General features: G+C 44.0%; 1 protein-coding gene across 2 annotated transcripts in view; it reads right to left on the minus strand.

The window, feature by feature from the left end:
* Positions 1 to 16,788, minus strand: part of KIAA0930 (KIAA0930 ortholog) — a 59,264-nt gene that overhangs the window by 12,453 nt on the left and 30,023 nt on the right. For both annotated transcript variants that reach the window (XM_044281100.1, XM_044281099.1), the window contains exons 3-6: positions 3,003 to 3,110; positions 1,631 to 1,708; positions 794 to 895; positions 578 to 718 (exon numbers count right to left, since the gene is read on the minus strand). In XM_044281100.1, coding sequence (XP_044137035.1) covers positions 578 to 718; positions 794 to 895; positions 1,631 to 1,708; positions 3,003 to 3,110 — 429 coding nt within the window. The remainder of the gene's footprint in view (positions 1 to 577; positions 719 to 793; positions 896 to 1,630; positions 1,709 to 3,002; positions 3,111 to 16,788) is intronic.

Below are 16,788 nucleotides of genomic sequence, written 5' to 3' on the forward strand. Positions count from 1 at the left end.
ATGGTTGAGATTGACTTATAATATTCACCAAATAAATAAATAACAAATAAACAATACAAAATAAATAAAAAATTTAAATAAATAGATTGGGGGACAATATTGGTCAACCAGAGTGATGCAAACTACACACTTATAAGTTTCCTGGTCCTAGCACGCCCAAAGCAATGCACCTGATAGGTACAAATATATCAAATAAGGGCTGTATTGGACAAGCTCTGAGTTGCTACTAGCAACCATCAGCAGACAGTAACTAAATCTGACATCTCACTGAACCCTGATAATTTTAATAATGAGTTTCCTTATTGTGTGTATATTTTAAATTAACAAAATAAAGATATAATTGTATCATTAGTTAGAGACCCCTAAAGGGATTTTTGGTCCAGCAGACCGTTCAGTATATTGTATATTATATCCCACACACGACTTGTGGACAGGCTGGAAGAAAGCACACACTTTTTTGTAATTCTGGACAAGCCTTTCAAATTTATGAAAGCCAGCAGTGAATTTAGAAGCCCAGTTCTCAAAAGTTAAAAGTGTAACAGTTTCAAGGGTTATATTACCCAAATCTCATACTTACCCGGTTGTCATAAACTTTCTTTAGAGCCTCGTATCGTATAGACCCCTGGAATATGACTCCCTGAAATGTGTTTGTCTTGTCACTGGCCACAAGCTCAACACAAACCATCTCCCCTTCTCCTACAGTCATATCGCTGAACACCTAGAATACAACATGTTAATATAGTCATACAGCGTAAAAGACAGATAGACAGTGTTCGGGAATAGCCGTCATTACCTCCTCAAAGTTGTCAATCATGAAGAAGATATTGGGATAACTGATCTTCGACTCTTCCCCCTTGCTGTCCATGGGGTGTTTGCTTGGAGAAGCAAATACTTGCTGAAAGAACATCATATGCACATAAAGATACAGAAAACACAACTACATGTCTACAGAGCTGTAGACAAGTCCCAGTTGGATGTTTGCAATGTAGCAGAGCCAACTGGGAATAAGCTGCACTCTATGGGCCAGATTTATCATTACTCGACAGCTCACTCCACTTTCACATATGGCTAAAGTCAGTTTTAGCCAAGTCAGATTTATGATCGGCCCTTTAAGACTGTAATAAATGTGGTTTGACGGTAGCAGTTTATCCGTCAGTAAGCAGCTTTACAAAAGTCGCACATCTTTACGAAAAAGTTGCATGTTCTATTAAAAAGTCTCATAAGATAAGCATGGTCCTCACTGGAGTGAAATGGCGACTTTTTTGCGACTTTTTAAATAGTCCCAATAGTAAATCTGTCTAGAGATTCATTTACATAAGAAAACACGCCCACTTTCAGAAAACTGGCGAGCATAGTGCAGAGCAGAAAAAAGTCGCAAATTTTTGCGCAGTTTAAGAGATTGCGCAAAAATTTGCGACTTTTTTCACTCCATTATTCTGACTTAAGCTAATGATAAATCTGGCCCTATATGCTTGTGTTTTACCTATACTCCTATGTGATCCCACACATAAAACATCTTGATATCAAGTGACAAACACAGTTCTGCTACATCTGTACTGATATAAACTATTAGGGACTCTATTAAATATATTTATTGTCCAGACGGTGTCTCAAAAGACCACTCACCCACCTGGGACTTCTTCTTATGTATGTGGATATCACCAGCCTCAGAACGGGTACACACTGCGCAAGTCACCATGTAATCAAGCTGCGGAGAAAGGCAACAGTCATTTCTACCACTATACACAGAGCAATGATCGCATATTCATCCCTAACATGTATATCCGCATGTAGCTCTAATGGTAGCCAGATGGCGATTTTATATCTAAATATATATATATATTTATCAGTTATGAAATGTCACAATTATTACATTGGCCACCAGATGGCAACACAAGAAACTATGTTACAGACCAGTACAGGATCTCCATTTACAAACTACAGTGAAACTCAAGGTTAAAGGGGCTGTGCAAGAATGAAGGGGAAGGGTTTTTAGGAAACCCCTCCCCATTTTGCAGGACCTGCAAAACTAAGATGACTTACCTGTTTCCCCGACACCGGCTCCCCGTCAGACAATGCCACAGCATGTGATTGGTTGGGGCAATGTGAAACCGCAGGCCTGCAGGAGAAGGGAGCATCTTCCCTTTGCGGGTCCAGCAAAATGGGAGGGGCGGGTCATTTTGGCTCTTGCACAACCCCGTCAAGGCCGTTTTACATAGGCAGGTTATTGAGCTAATTATCGGGAATGAACATTTGAGCAAATGGTCATTCCTGATCACTGCCCTGTGTAACCATGCTGCTGATCAGCCAATGAATAAGCAAACTCTCGTTCATCGGGTGAATGTAACAACGATCTGCTGCCCAGAAGACATGATTTCGGCATGTAAATACAACTCTCACCTACTACAAATTGAATGGTTCATTCCCAATAATTGACCTGTGTAAATGGGCCTTTATGAACTGTACTGCCTAAGCCAAGATAAGCAGTTTTCACAAAGTCAATAACAAAGGGAAAACCAGAGGCAGCTGACAGAGCAGTGTGAAGTAACAGGACCTAGAACTAACCATCTTGACTATGCTGACTGAAAACCTGTTGTGCTGTGAAAAGATGGGAAAGTAGTTCCACTGAACACTGTCTCAGCTAATCCATGAACTAGTAAAATTAAACGTTTCTGATGGTTGTGTCCTTTTAGTTCTTCAAAAAGTTTCAGATTACAGATTTCAAATATACCATTTACTATCATTTGAAGATAGTAGCAAATAACCTCCCTCTAAACCAAAGAGACATTCTAGCTGAAAATTGAGATGTCCTGGGCAAGTCAAGAACCAAAAACTGCCGGTAACCTAAACATGAGGAACAGTATGTGCCAGTCAAGGGTTAGGGGAGGATTCTTTGAAGAGTGAGGGAAGTGAAACTTCGTTAACTGTTACAGGCCAGGATGACCGAGTTTCATATAATGTGTGTAAGTGGGTTCTCAAATAAGTAATGGATAATTGCTTACCTTCTGCAAAATAAGGTTCAAGTAGACACTCTCCTCCCAGTCTATGTCTGGATCCCCAAGGCCAGGGAGCTTCTTAGAATCCTTACGATAGACTTCAACATCCACCTGCTGAAAGAAGCAGAATCTTATGGTGAACTTAGAGGAAAATGCACAACCACCAAACAATATGGTCCACTAACAATGACTATGAGGCCAGAAGATAGACGAGGCGGCAGATCATAATGAGGTAGTTATTATGGGGGACTTCAACTACCCAGATATAGACTGGGAAACTGAAACCTGTATATATATATATCTTATAAAGAAAACAGGTTCTTGGCAATAACCAAAGACAATTACCTTTCCCAACTGGTTCAGGACCCGACTAGAAGAAAAGCCATACTTGACTTAGTATTAACCAATAGGCCTGACAGAACAACAGACGTGCAGGTTGGGGGACACCTGGGAAATAGTGACCATAAAGTAATAACCTTCCAATTGTCATTCAAAAGAGTGTTTCTTCAGGGAGGAAAAAAAATACCAAACTTCAAAAAAGCAAAATTTAGCCAACTAAGAGAGGCCATAGGCCTAACTAACTGGGACAAAGTCCTCAAAAATAAAAATACAGCCACAAAATGGGATATTTTTAAAAGCATCCTAAAATCGAATTGTGAGAGGTACATACCTTAAGGGAATAACAGGTTAAGGAACAAGAAAGAAAACAAACAATGTGGATAAATAGAACTGTAAAGAAAGCAATAAATGACAAAAAGAAAGCATTTAAAATCACTAAAACAGGAGGGTGGCGAGGAAGCATTGAAAAACTAAGGGAAAAAAAAAATTGAATAGACCGAGAAATAATTACCAAAGAGAGCAAAAACTAACCCTAAAATGTTCTTCAATTATATAAATGGTAAAAAGTATAAATCTGAAGGTGTTGGCCCTTTACAGAGTAACGAGGGGGGAGTTGCAGAGAGCGACGAGGAGAAAGCAAAGCTATTAAATATTTTTTTCTCCACTGTAAAATAATTTTTCATATGAAATGCAGAATGTAAAAGTAAATTCCCCATTAAAAGTGCCCTGTCTGACCCAGAAATAAGTACAGGGGCATCTTAAAAAGATTAAAATAGACGGCATACACCCCTGTATCCTAAAGAGAATTAAGTAATGTCATAGCCAGATCCTTATTTCTGATATTTAAGGACTCTATAATGACATGGAGTGTTCCACAGGATTGGCGCATGGCCAATGCGGTGCCAATATTCAAAAAGGGTCCAAAAACAGAGCCCAGAAACTATAGCCCAGCAAGTTTAACAACTGTCGTGGGTAAACTCTTGCAGTACCTCAATGAAAATAATCAAATAATGCCATAACAGCATGGCTTCATGAGGGATCGGTCATGTCAAACTAATTTAATCAGTTTCTATGAGGAGGCAAGTTCTAGACTTGACAGCGGCGAATCAATGGATGTCGTATATCTGGACTTCTCCAAAGCACTTGACACTGTACCGCATACAAGTTTAGTATATAAAATGAGAATGCTTGGACTGGGAGAAAATGTCTGTATGTGGGTAAGTAACTGGCTCAGTGATAGAAAACAGAGGGTGGTTATTAATGGTACATACTCAGATTGGGTCACTGTCACTAGTGGGATACCATGGGGTCAGTATTGGGCCCTATTCTTTTCCATATATTTATTAATGATCTTGTTGAAGGCTTGCACAGTAAAATATAAATTTTTGCAGGAGACACTAAACTGTGTAAAGTAATTCACACGGAAGAGGACAGTATACTACTACAGAGGGATCTGGATAGATTGGAGGCTTGGGCAGAGAAGTGGTGAATGAGGTTTAACACTGACAAATGAAAGGTTATGCACATGGGAAGGAATAACGCAAGTCACCCGTACATACTAAATGGTAAAACACTGGGTAACACGGACATGGAAAAGGACCTAGGAATTTTAGTGAACAGCAAACTAAGCTGTAGAAACCAGTTTCAGGCAACTGCTGCCAAGGCCAATAAGATAATGGGTTGCATCAAAAGGGGCATAGATGCCTGTGATGAGAACATAGTCCTGCCACTTTACAAATCACTAGTCAGACCACACATGGAGTACTGTGTACAGTTCTGGTCTCCTGTAAACAAGGCAGACATAGCAGAGCTGGAGAGGGTTCAGAGGAGGGCAACTAAAGTAATAACTGGAATGGGGGGCTACAGTACCCTGAAAGATTATCAAAATTAGGGTTATTCACGTTAGGAAAAAAAAGGAGTGTAATATTACAGGCTATAGCTACTAGAGAGATAGGTTGTTGATCCAGGGAGTTATTCTGATTGCCTGATTCGAGTCGGTAAGGAATTTATTTCCCCCCTTAAGTGGGGAAAATTGGCTTCTACCTCAAAGTTGTTTTTTTTGCCTTCCTCTGGATCAACTTACAGGATAACAGGTCAGATTGGATGGACAGATGTTTACTCCCCTATTCCCATTGAAAAACACAAACGCCTAGCTGAGCCGAGTGCATGAGAGAGTCAGCAGGGAGATCTGATGGCTGAGTGTCCTAAACTGTCTTGGCAACTAAGACTTTTTTAAGCCTTTGAGACTAAGCTTCGAACTCCAAAAAGTCCCTTTTGGATCTCGTGACCCATTGACCAACACATAAAACTGTTATTGTAGCCGATGGTAAAAACGGTTTGATAATCCAGAATACTTGATAATCTATGCCATCACCTGATACTAGTAGAAAACTAGAAAAAGTAAAAAATTGCAAGTTAAAAGGAACCTGTCAACATAAAAATGCTGTGTAATCTGCAGGCAGCAAGTTATAGAGCAGGAGGAGCTGAGCAGATTGATATAGAGTTTTGAGGGGAAAAAAGATTCAGTAAAACTTGTATTTCATTCATTTAAATCTCTGCTCATTCTGGGCTTTGGAGTCAAGGAGTCGGTCCTATCAGTGATTGACAGCCTTACCTCTATGACTATGTATACACAGATAGCTGTCAATCACTGATAGGACCGCCTCCTGGACTACAAATTCCAGAATGAGCAGGAATTTAAATGAATGAAAAAAAAGTTTTACTGAAACTTACTGCTTTACTGCTCAGCTCCTCCTGCTCTATAACATACTGACGGCAGATTACGCTGCATTTTCATGGTGACAGGTTCTCTTTAAAAAAAAAAAAAAATGCTGCTGAGAATTGTCACTACACAGAGCTTTGGCTGCTGGGCTTTTGCTGCTGAAATGTAATTAAGCCAATTAGGAATTCAATAAAACCACTTGATAACACAAACAGATCACAGATACAGTCATTACAGTATGTCTGAGGGATTGGTTTACACAGGCAAAGACCTTTATCTCCTATTTAGTGGGTCTGGCCACACAATAGGGCAGATTTACTCATCCTCAAGATGGTGTAAGACTACTTTCACATCAGCGTTGTGCTGTCCGGTTTTGAGAACCCCTGTGCTGTCCGGTTTTGAGATCCCCTCAAAACCACAGCAACACGCTTCTGATACAAACAGCTGCATCCGTTCAGAACGGATCCGGTTGTATTATATCGAAAATGAAGAAACCAGATCCAGCACTAAAACCATTGTAAGTAAATGGGCACCGAATCCAGTTTTTTTTTTCGTGTTCGGCTTGTTCAGTTTCCCATGCCGCACACAATAACATTTTGTGTCCTGCATAGGATGAAACAAACTGGAACAGAATGCATTCTGGTGCACTCCTTTCCAGATTGTTCAGTTTTGTCCCCGTTGACAATGAATGGGGGTAAAATGAAGCGTTGTGCTGCGGTTTTAAGACCCTGTGCCGGATCTCAAAACCAGATGGCGCAACGCTGATGTGGAAGTAGCCTAAACTGGTGTCTAGACCTGCACCAGATTTATCACAGCGGCTGAGGCTGGATGATAAAGGTAGTGCAGGGAGAGACAATTCTGTATTCAACAGGTAACAGCTTCGTTTTTTGGCAGCTTGACAGATTGTCCCACGTAAACAGCGATCTGCCGCCCAGAAACAATGAATCTGTGGGGACAAGCAGTAGCAATTGCTCGTCCTCATATACGTGATGATTGCTGCATGTAAATGCAGCTCTCCACTCCTCTGAAGAGCAGGCAATTATCGGGAATGAACGGATCACGCCTGATAATTGCCTGCTGTGTCGGCCCATGTAAAAGGCCCTTGACTCTATACCAGGGGTGCACAACCTTTTCTGTCTTGGGGCCACATTGTCAGACTGAACCAATTCCAAGGGCCAAAAATAAAATTTAAAGTGGTATTAACAACTGAAATATTGTACCTGGCATATTGAACATACAGTATATACCAAAAATGTCTAGTTACACTTCTAGTACTCCCATCTAATGATAGAATACATGAAAGATACATGTGGGCAGCCACAAGACATAAACATACATGTCTGTTACCAGATGGTTGGGGGCCGCATAGAATGGTATCGAGGGCCGCAGGTTGTGCACCCCTGCTGTATACAAAGTTTTGGTTGGCTTACTTACACCAGAATTGTAGCTACAAAAAGGTCACGCCCGTTTCCCTCAAAACCACACCCCCTCACAGTAACTCACACCCTTTTCGGACCAGGCACAGATAATGTCTCTAAACCTATAATATTGTGTATAGGAGCCTTAAAGGGGTTCTCCAGGATTATGTACCTTTTTACCTAGCCCCTAGAGCATGTGCTACTTGTTGCAAAACTAATACTCACCTACTCCCCGCCATTCCATTAAAGGGCCCTGACTTACTGCAGGGTTCTTCCAGTCTGTTTACTTCAAGCCAGCGTATGGACATGGTGAAATGCGCCTCTGCAGCCAATGACTGGCTTCAGAAGTGGGGTGTCCCCAAGTGACCAAGCAGCAATGTGCCGCTTGAAGACACACCACCGCTGAGGCCAGTTATTAGCTGCAGCAGCGACCAAGAACTGGAAGATCACTGAACGAAGCCAGGGTCCAGGAACAGAGCGGTGGTGAGCAGGCGAATATACGTTTTTCCAACATGTACCACATGCTTCAGGGGCTAGGTAAAAATGGGCATAATCCTGGAAAAATAGGGATACTTTACGATGTGCATATTTCAGTCGAGAACAAGCACTGACTGAAATGTAACAAGTCGATCGGCTCTCGTTTAAAGGACCCTTTAGATGGGCTGATCGTTAGTACAATTTTTTGTCCACATTCAGTTTGTATAGCGTCGACAGCGCCCCCCCCAGAGAGCGTTTTAATCACCCTCCCGAGGTTTAATTTTGCTTCGCTCTGCTTGTTAAACTTCAAAATGTACCAAAGTACGATGACAAAAACAAAAGCGGATAAAACAATACACATACATAGTTCATAAAAATGAAGAAGACTTCATAAGGACTACACACAAGTCCTAATACAGTGGGTATTTACATGAGACACATATTTGATAAATGTATTAAAAAACTCTTTTGGGAAGTTAGAGGGTTAATGTAATGAATAATCCAATCCATTTTCTTCTAAAGGAGTCCTCAAGGCTGCCCCCATACCTTCGACAGCTGTTGACTAAGGCAGCGTTCACATATGCGCTGTGGACTTCCGTGTCCGGCATAGGCAGATACCACCATGCACCGCTGTATCCCCATTGACTAATGGGATCTGGCCATTTTCTGGCATATATGCTGCATGTAGTAGTTTTTTTGTTCGGCCGAAAGCCAGCATATATGCTGGCTATAGTGACTGGATCAGAGTGACGGATTTCACATATATGCCAGATCTTGTGACTGGATCAGAGTGACGGATTTCACATATATGCCAGATCTTGTGACTGTTTGAAATCTCTTTTTATTGAACAAACAAAGATCATCAGTTAAGTACACGCATACACGTAGAGTGTTACATATCACATTACAGCAAAGTAAAAATCTTCAAAGGCAGTGCCTGACAATACATGCTAGGATATGATAACCACTCGGCTAGAGCTAAAAAGCCCTTGGGTGAATGATCATATATGAAACAAGGACATACAGTTAACAAACCCAACATTGTGCCAACCTATTACCCAATCATAGTTCGCTTGATAGTGTCAAGATTAGTGTCAAGAGTACCAGCAATGTCTGCATCAACTAAGACATGGTATGAGTGAAACATGAACAGAGTACATTTCTGGCGAAAAGTAAGTAAGCAAAAAGCAAAAAGATGAGGAGCGGGAGTGGAGAGGATGGGTATAAGGCAAAGGAAAGGTAGAGGAGTGCAGAACTCATCAGCAGTTGTTGGAAGCATTCGTCAGATCACTGAGGAAGGCTCGCCCTGTAATCCAACCACGGCTGCCAGAGCTTCAGGAAATTCTCCCTACAGTGGTACGTCCATCCTATCAGCTCTTCCATGTGACACATCTGATGGACCCTGTCCCTCCACATTTCTAACGTTGGTGGGTCAACTGATCTCCATTTCACTGGGATCAGTAGCTTTGCCGCCATAAGTAGATGTGTGATGAGGGTATGTTTACTTGGGCGAAAACAGGGTGTGGGTAACCAAAGCATCACCAACTGCACTGTGAGCTTTAGATTCGTGGCACATATCATATTTATGACCCTTTCAACATCATCCCAGAAAGCACGTACAATCGGACAGGACCACCAGATGTGTGAGAGGGAACCAGTATCAGCCTTGCATCTCCAGCAAAGATCAGTGGGGAGGAGCTTGATTTTAAAAAGGTACTCCGGGGTTCTGTACCACCTTAACGCTATTTTAACAGAATTCTCTTGTATCTTTATACATTTGGAGAAACCATGTGAGCATTTTTGGATCCATTTTCTGTCAGCATCATTCACTACAAGGCGGAGTTCTCTTTCCCATTCCACTACCCACGGTGGCGCATTAGCGTCCCTTGCATCCAGAATATGCCTATAAATGAGGGTAACACACTTAGCGGGCAACTTCGGCAGGAGAATAAAATTCTCCAGCCAAGTCGGATCGTGTCGTGGAGCGAAATCAGAGGCCAGAAACTGTTTGCAAATAGACTCGAAGTCATTCCTCTGGATGAAGTCTTGTCCAGGTATATCATCACCTGACAAGGCTGGATAAAAGCCAGGAGACGTCTGGACCCTCTTTAGATCCCCTACCCTACAGCGAGATAATGAGAGCCAAATGCCCGAAGGAAATTGAATCTGTGGATGCATCACTATGGGGACCACCGGCAAGGGTGCCAAAGGAGAAATCCTGGTGTGGCCAGAGGAGAGCTCCCCAGACCCATGGCAAACATTAATCAAACCTTTGGTGAGCTCACTGTCAACTCTAGCCCTCATCCCTGTCTTCCCAGGAATCCACAGGCTGCGAAATACTGCCCTACCTAATAGGGCTAACTCCAGGTCTATGTACATACAGTGGGTCTCCTGTCTGGCTAACCTGACCCACCTCTCTAGGCTAATAGCCTGGATGTAGGTTGTTATATCCGGGAGGGATATTCCTCCTTGCTTTTTCCTACGCGAAAGGAGTCGAAGGGAAACTCTAGGACGACCCTTATCCCAAAGGTATTTGCTCATGACAGCCTGCAATTTGTTGATAAAAGTGCCTGGGATTGATATGGGAAGAGCTCTCAATGTATACATAATCAGTGGCAGAATGTATGTGGTTAAAACATTCTTTCTACCCAACCAGGAGAGGAAAGGCGAATGACTGTTTGAGAGAATGGAAGTGACCTTGGAGAGTAATGGGGGATAATTAAGGCTGAATAAGAGTTTGGGTTCCATCGGGATCATAACCCCTAAATATTTAATTGCCTGCACGGGCCATTTAAATGGTGAGAGAGCCTTAACTCTGGTACGCAGGGCTGGTGGCAGTGATATACCCAAGGCCTCCGACTTATCAAAGTTAATTTTAAAATTTGAAACCTCCCCAAAAGTCTCAAAAATCTGCATGATCTCTGGTAAAGCCGTCTCAGGGTTCGTCATCCAAAGCAACAAATCATCCGCAAAGGCAGCCATTCTGTGATTGTAACCTCCTAATTTTACCCCATTAATCTTGGGAGATTGGCGAAATTTAAGTAAAAGCGTCTCAAGAGCAAGGATAAATAGGGTGGGGGATAGCGGACAACCCTGACGGGTACCATTTCTGATTTGGAAGGCATTCGATAGGGTACCGTTGACCAAAACTCTCGCTGACGGAGCAGAATATAAAGTAAAAATGGCTTTTATGAAGTCTGCTGGGAAACCGAAGGCACTCAAGACTTTCCCCATGAAGTTCCAACTAACCCTATCGAATGCCTTCTCAGCGTCCGTTCCTAATAATACAAGGGGGGTACTAGTTTTAATGGCGTGGGTGATCATATGGATTACTCTGCTAATATTATGTCTGCCTTCTCTGCCTGCTACGAAGCCTGCCTGTTCTTCTCCAATAAGCCCAGGAAGCAACTCCGAAATTCTACTGTTTAGCAGTTTGGCCCACCACTTTAGATCAGTGTTTAGCAGCGAGATCGGTCTGTAGCTACCACAAATCTCTTTATCTTTACCATCTTTGTGAATAATCGTGATATGTGCTTCCTGGGCCTGTGGAGTCAAGGAGCCACCAGTGAGAAGAAGGTTACAGACATCAGTGAAATGAGGGAGAAGTATATCCTTAAACTTTTTATAATAGGATATTGGGAACCCATCCGGCCCCGGACTCTTGCCAGAAGGAATAGAGGCAAGGACCTTACCTACTTCCTCCACTGTGAATGGCAGGAGTAGCTTATGCCTATCTTCCGCCGGCAGTTTGGGGATAGCAATGGAATCAAGGAACTCCAGTGTACGATCATCAAGCTGCTGGCTAGAGAGGGGGACAGGGAGGTTATACAGGGATGAGTAAAAGGAACAGAATTCCCGGGCTATTGCTGGTGTATCAATAAATCGAGAGCCTGAGGGAGATTTAATAGCCTGGATGAAAGACTTGTTCCTCTGGCCCTTAAGGAGACTGGAGACCAACTTGGAGCCTCTGTTTCCATGTAAGTACTGTTTAAAGCGCAGTACCTTAATCGCCCTCGCGGAACGCACGTTTAACAGATCAACTACCTCAAGTCTCAGTTTCTTGAGTGACCCTAGGACTTCATCTGATTTCGATCTCTTGTGGAGGATTTCAAGCGTGGAAATCTGCTGAAGGAGGGAGTCTAGCTGTTTCTGTCTATTTCTCTTGGCTCTGGAGCCCAAACTGATGAGCTCTCCCCTGACCACAACCTTATGCGCCTCCCACAGTGATGTCCCACTGGAAAGGCCTCCAGTATTTTCTTTGAAATAATTAATTAGGCATTTCTCCACATCCTGCCTGAGGGGTTCCTCCTCCAAAAGCGTCTCGTTTAGTCTCCAGACCCAGGACCTCGGAGGCAGACCATGAAACTTAATCCTCACACTCACAGGCGCATGATCCGAAATTACAATATTTCCAATGCAAGCCTCAGTAACCGAGGGCAGCAGATGATTAGATATAAGTATATAATCCAAACGTTGATAGGTATCATGCGACTGCGAGTGGAAGGTATAATCATTGTCCTCAGGGTGCAGAAGACGCCAAGCATCCGAGATCCCTAAGTCCCTGAAGGAGAGGAGGAGTCTCCTCATCTGCCCCTTGGAGTGCGGCCTATTTTTAGAAGTCGAGTCTCTGGAGGGATCAAGCGTGAGGTTAAGGTCACCCCCTATAATGAGATAACCTTCTTTAAAGGTTTTGAGAACCTCCAGAGTACTAATCAGCCAGGAGATCTGTTTGCTGTTCGGTGCATACAGGTTCACCAGAGTGTACGTGACATTTGCTACTTTACCTTTCAAAAATAGGTATCGCCCAGCAGGATCAGTCAGTTTAGACATCAGTGTGAAAGGAAAGTTCTGACCCAACGCTATTGAGACCCCTCTTGCCGCGGAGGAGTAGGAGGCATGGTACCATTCAGGGAAGCATTTGCTCATAGTTTTAGGTATGTGCAAATGCTTAAAGTGGGTCTCCTGTATAAGTACCACGTCAGCCCCCTCCTTCCTAAGCAATTGGTAGATCTGGCTCCTTTTCTGCGGAGTGTTCATACCATTCACATTACAAGATATAACTTTCAAGTCAGACATGGTAATGTCTTGTTAGTCTGCGCAAGTATGCTAGGGGATCAGGTAAGGGTTGACATAGGGCAACAACATAAAGGAACATAGTATAAACAGCACTAATGGATTGAACAAAAGACATTGTGATGAAAGGGTAGTATCTACCCGATGGGTTACAGAACCCTGTGTGGAGGATCAGTGTAAAAGCACCCGAAGGCCAGGTCTCACTCACTAGACCCAGCAACCTTGCTATTGACGGTAGATAAGTATTATGGAGAAGAACATCTAAACAGAGAGAAACCCTCTAGGGCACCTCGCAATACACACTTGCGATTCTCTTGGTAGAGACAGAGCAGCGACAGAATGAAATGACAAATGGAGGGATGGAAAGATGCGGGAAAAAGGCGGGAAAGGGTAGTAATGAAGGAGGCATAAATAGTATCAAGACAGGTATAACCTGCACATGGGAGCGGTAAAGAGCAAAACAGCGCATGAAACCTGAAAGACAGACACATGGCGTCTGCCTCAATCACCGTGGTCGGGATGTCACAAGTCCCGATCCGGAGAGTCCTCAGTAATCTTTGAGAGGATCAGATCAGGGGATCCTTTTCTTCGGAGACCTCTTCTTCTGTGAAAGCTGCCAGCCATCCGCCTGCGGCAAGCGTGGTAGATCCATCACCGGATTACAGGGAAGCCATGACGGAATGTCCAGGGCTTCTGATCCCAAGGCCTCCCATACAGGTGGTAAGTCCTCTGGAAACCTGATAGTGAACTGCTTCCCTCCTATCGCAGTGCTAAGGCCAAAAGGGAACAACCAGCGGATCGGCAGTTTCTTGTTCCTAAGCAGCGTGGTTAATGGGCGCAAGTTTCTTCTTTTGGCCAGCGTACTTGCAGCTAAATCTTGAAACAGAAGGACTTTGTGGCCATCAATCAAGATGTCTTCCTTCTCTCTGGCAGCACGCAAAACGGCTGCGGTGTCCAGAAAGTTCATAAGGGCACACACCACGTCCCTAGGCGGCTCCCCAGTCGCTGGTTTGGGCCGGAGAGCTCTATGAGCCCTTTCAATAATAATGGCGGCGGCCTGTTCTTCTCCTACTAAAGTGGAAAACAAGCGGCGTACGGTGTCAGTCAGGTCTTCCGCCGACACCGATTCGGGTATTCCCCTCAGGCGGACATTCTTTCTACGTCCCCTGTTCTCCTGGTCTTCCAGGTTCAGGTATGCCGTATTAACCATCTTGGACATGGCTGATAGGTGGTGTTGTACACCCGTGCCGTGGCGGACAAGGAGGTCTTGGTTATCCTCCAGGGCCTCTACCCTGAGGCCCAGTTGCTGGAATTCGGCTTTGATGTCCGACAGCTCTCTCATCACGGGCGTAAGGGCCTGAGCCAGCGACTGCTGGAGAAAGCTTCGGGTCAGGGGAAGAGAGTCTTGCTCACCTCTATTGTATGCTTCAGTGTCGGAGCTGTCAGCATCCGACTCCGCGCCCTCCCGCTCTGAGTTGTTTCGCGCCTCGCGCGCCATCTTGCCACTCTCCGGGTGAGACGAAGATCTCCTATTAAGGAATTTGTTCAGGTCTCCCTGAGTCTTCTTTGTCTTTGAGGAGATCCCCGAAGCTCCATCTTTGTCTCTGAGGGTTTTCCCCATCTTGGGGTCTTTATCTACTGGTTAAATGCTGAAAAGCTGGGCTAGTGGTGAGGAGCTCTGGTGAAGACGTCCTACACCATCGCTTGCTGGCTCCGCCCCCCAGATCTTGTGACTGGATCAGAGTGACGGATTTCACATATATGCCAGATCTTGTGACTGGATCAGAGTGACGGATTTCACATATATGCCAGATCTTGTGACCGGATCAGAGTGACGGATTTCACATATATGCCAGATCTTGTGACTGGATCAGAGTGACGGATTTCACATATATGCCAGATCTTGTGACTGGATCAGAGTGACGGATTTCACATATATGCCAGATCTTGTGACTGGATCAGAGTGACGGATTTCACATATATGCCAGATCTTGTGACCGGATCAGAGTGACGGATTTCACATATATGCCAGATCTTGTGACTGGATCAGAGTGACGGATTTCACAACGTAGATTTGAACCCAGCCTAATAACTATTCTTCCCGACTCCCCCATACCCATGCACACCTGGCTTGGCTGAGTGCTAGACTTATTTGGCAGCAGCTTACTTCCACTGTAGACAAAAAGATCAGGCATGTTGGAATACAACATGCCCAATCTACACTAACGGGGAAGGGAAGGGCCAGCCCCATATACCTTAAAGGGGTTTCCCAGGATTTTGTTATTGATGGCCTATCATCAGCATGAAATTAGCGGGGATCTGACTCCCGGCAACCCCACCAATCAGCTGTATGAAGAGGCCATGGCACTCTGAGCGCTTAGGCCTCCCCCTAGACCACGTGATATCACATTCATTGGTCACATGGCTGAGGCACAGCTTATCCTAATCAAGTGAATGGGGCTAAGCCGCGATGCCAAGTACAGCGGCTATGCATTGGGGAGCTGGGAAGGGGCCGAGGCACTCACTAGAGCTCCTGTGAGCGCTGCAGCTTCTTCAAGTAGCTGATCAGCTGGGGTGTGGGTGTTGAACCCCTGCCAATCTCATGTTGATGAGCTACTCTGAGGATAGCTCATCGATCTGAAAATCCCAGAGAACCCCCTTTATACATTCGTCAGTTTCCAGTGAAATCTGCAGGTTTGGCCGACTTTCCTCTAATGTGTATGACCTCTAGATTATCAGTAGATACCACCGATATCTGAAGATTAATATCTTTTGTGTAGTATGGCTATTTAAATCTACAATCCAGTCCCTGGATGTCACAGCATTGGCAATTACACAGCGCCATTATTCAGTCACGTGAAATCCCACCCAACTGGACATCTAAAACACCTACACACACTATAAGGGCTTATGCACACAAAAGTATTTTTTGTCCGCATCCGATCTGCATTTTTTCCCAGGTTGGATGCGGACCCATTCACTTCAATAGGGCCCCAAAAGATGTGGAACACACACACGTGCGCTGTCCGCATCTGTATGTCCGTTCCATTGCCCTGCAAAAATATAGAACTTTCTATTCTTACGGACAGCAATACCATAGTACAGCACAAAATACCACCCCAGCAGAACCAAATTCCACAGTGCAGCACAAAATAATGCCTCCCCTGCTGTATTCAACTTTATTACATCCTGAGGCTTCGGTGGCCCCCTGGGCATCGGCCCACCTGGAAATTTCCCTGTAAGGTCTATGGCCAATCCGCCCCTGGCGGCAACGGGTGTCTGCATGAGCCCTAATAGAAATCAGCTCTGACTGCATCTTTTTCATCTACTCAATTTATATATATATTTTTTTTTTATCTCAAAACTAGTGAAGGGAAATCTGAGACCCTAAAAGGCACCTTAAAAAAAAAAAAAATTTACGCAGATGGCTCTTTGGTACAGATCCAGTTCTTTGCACTGCGCTGCAAGGCATCAGTTCTAAGCTATTTGCCACATGGCCGCCCAACTTCCCGGAATGCCACGTGACTAAATCAGGCCACCTGCTTCACTGTTTTGCATATTTTATGTTTTATATTAGTTCCATTTTTTTATTTCAATCTTGGCATCGTTGGGGGTACAGCAGGACGATAGAAGTAGCTTATAAAAAAGGTAAGGTTTTCCTTCTATCAGTTCTAGTTTTTAAAGGAAAGTCTCCTCCCCAGTGAACAGACCCCCCATTTCAATACCCAGTTAGAGCCCATAAAGTCATGAGCACCTGCTCTCT

This window comes from Bufo gargarizans, chromosome 2, assembly GCF_014858855.1.
Source record: "Bufo gargarizans isolate SCDJY-AF-19 chromosome 2, ASM1485885v1, whole genome shotgun sequence".
In the NCBI taxonomy this organism is placed as follows: Eukaryota; Metazoa; Chordata; class Amphibia; order Anura; family Bufonidae; genus Bufo; species Bufo gargarizans.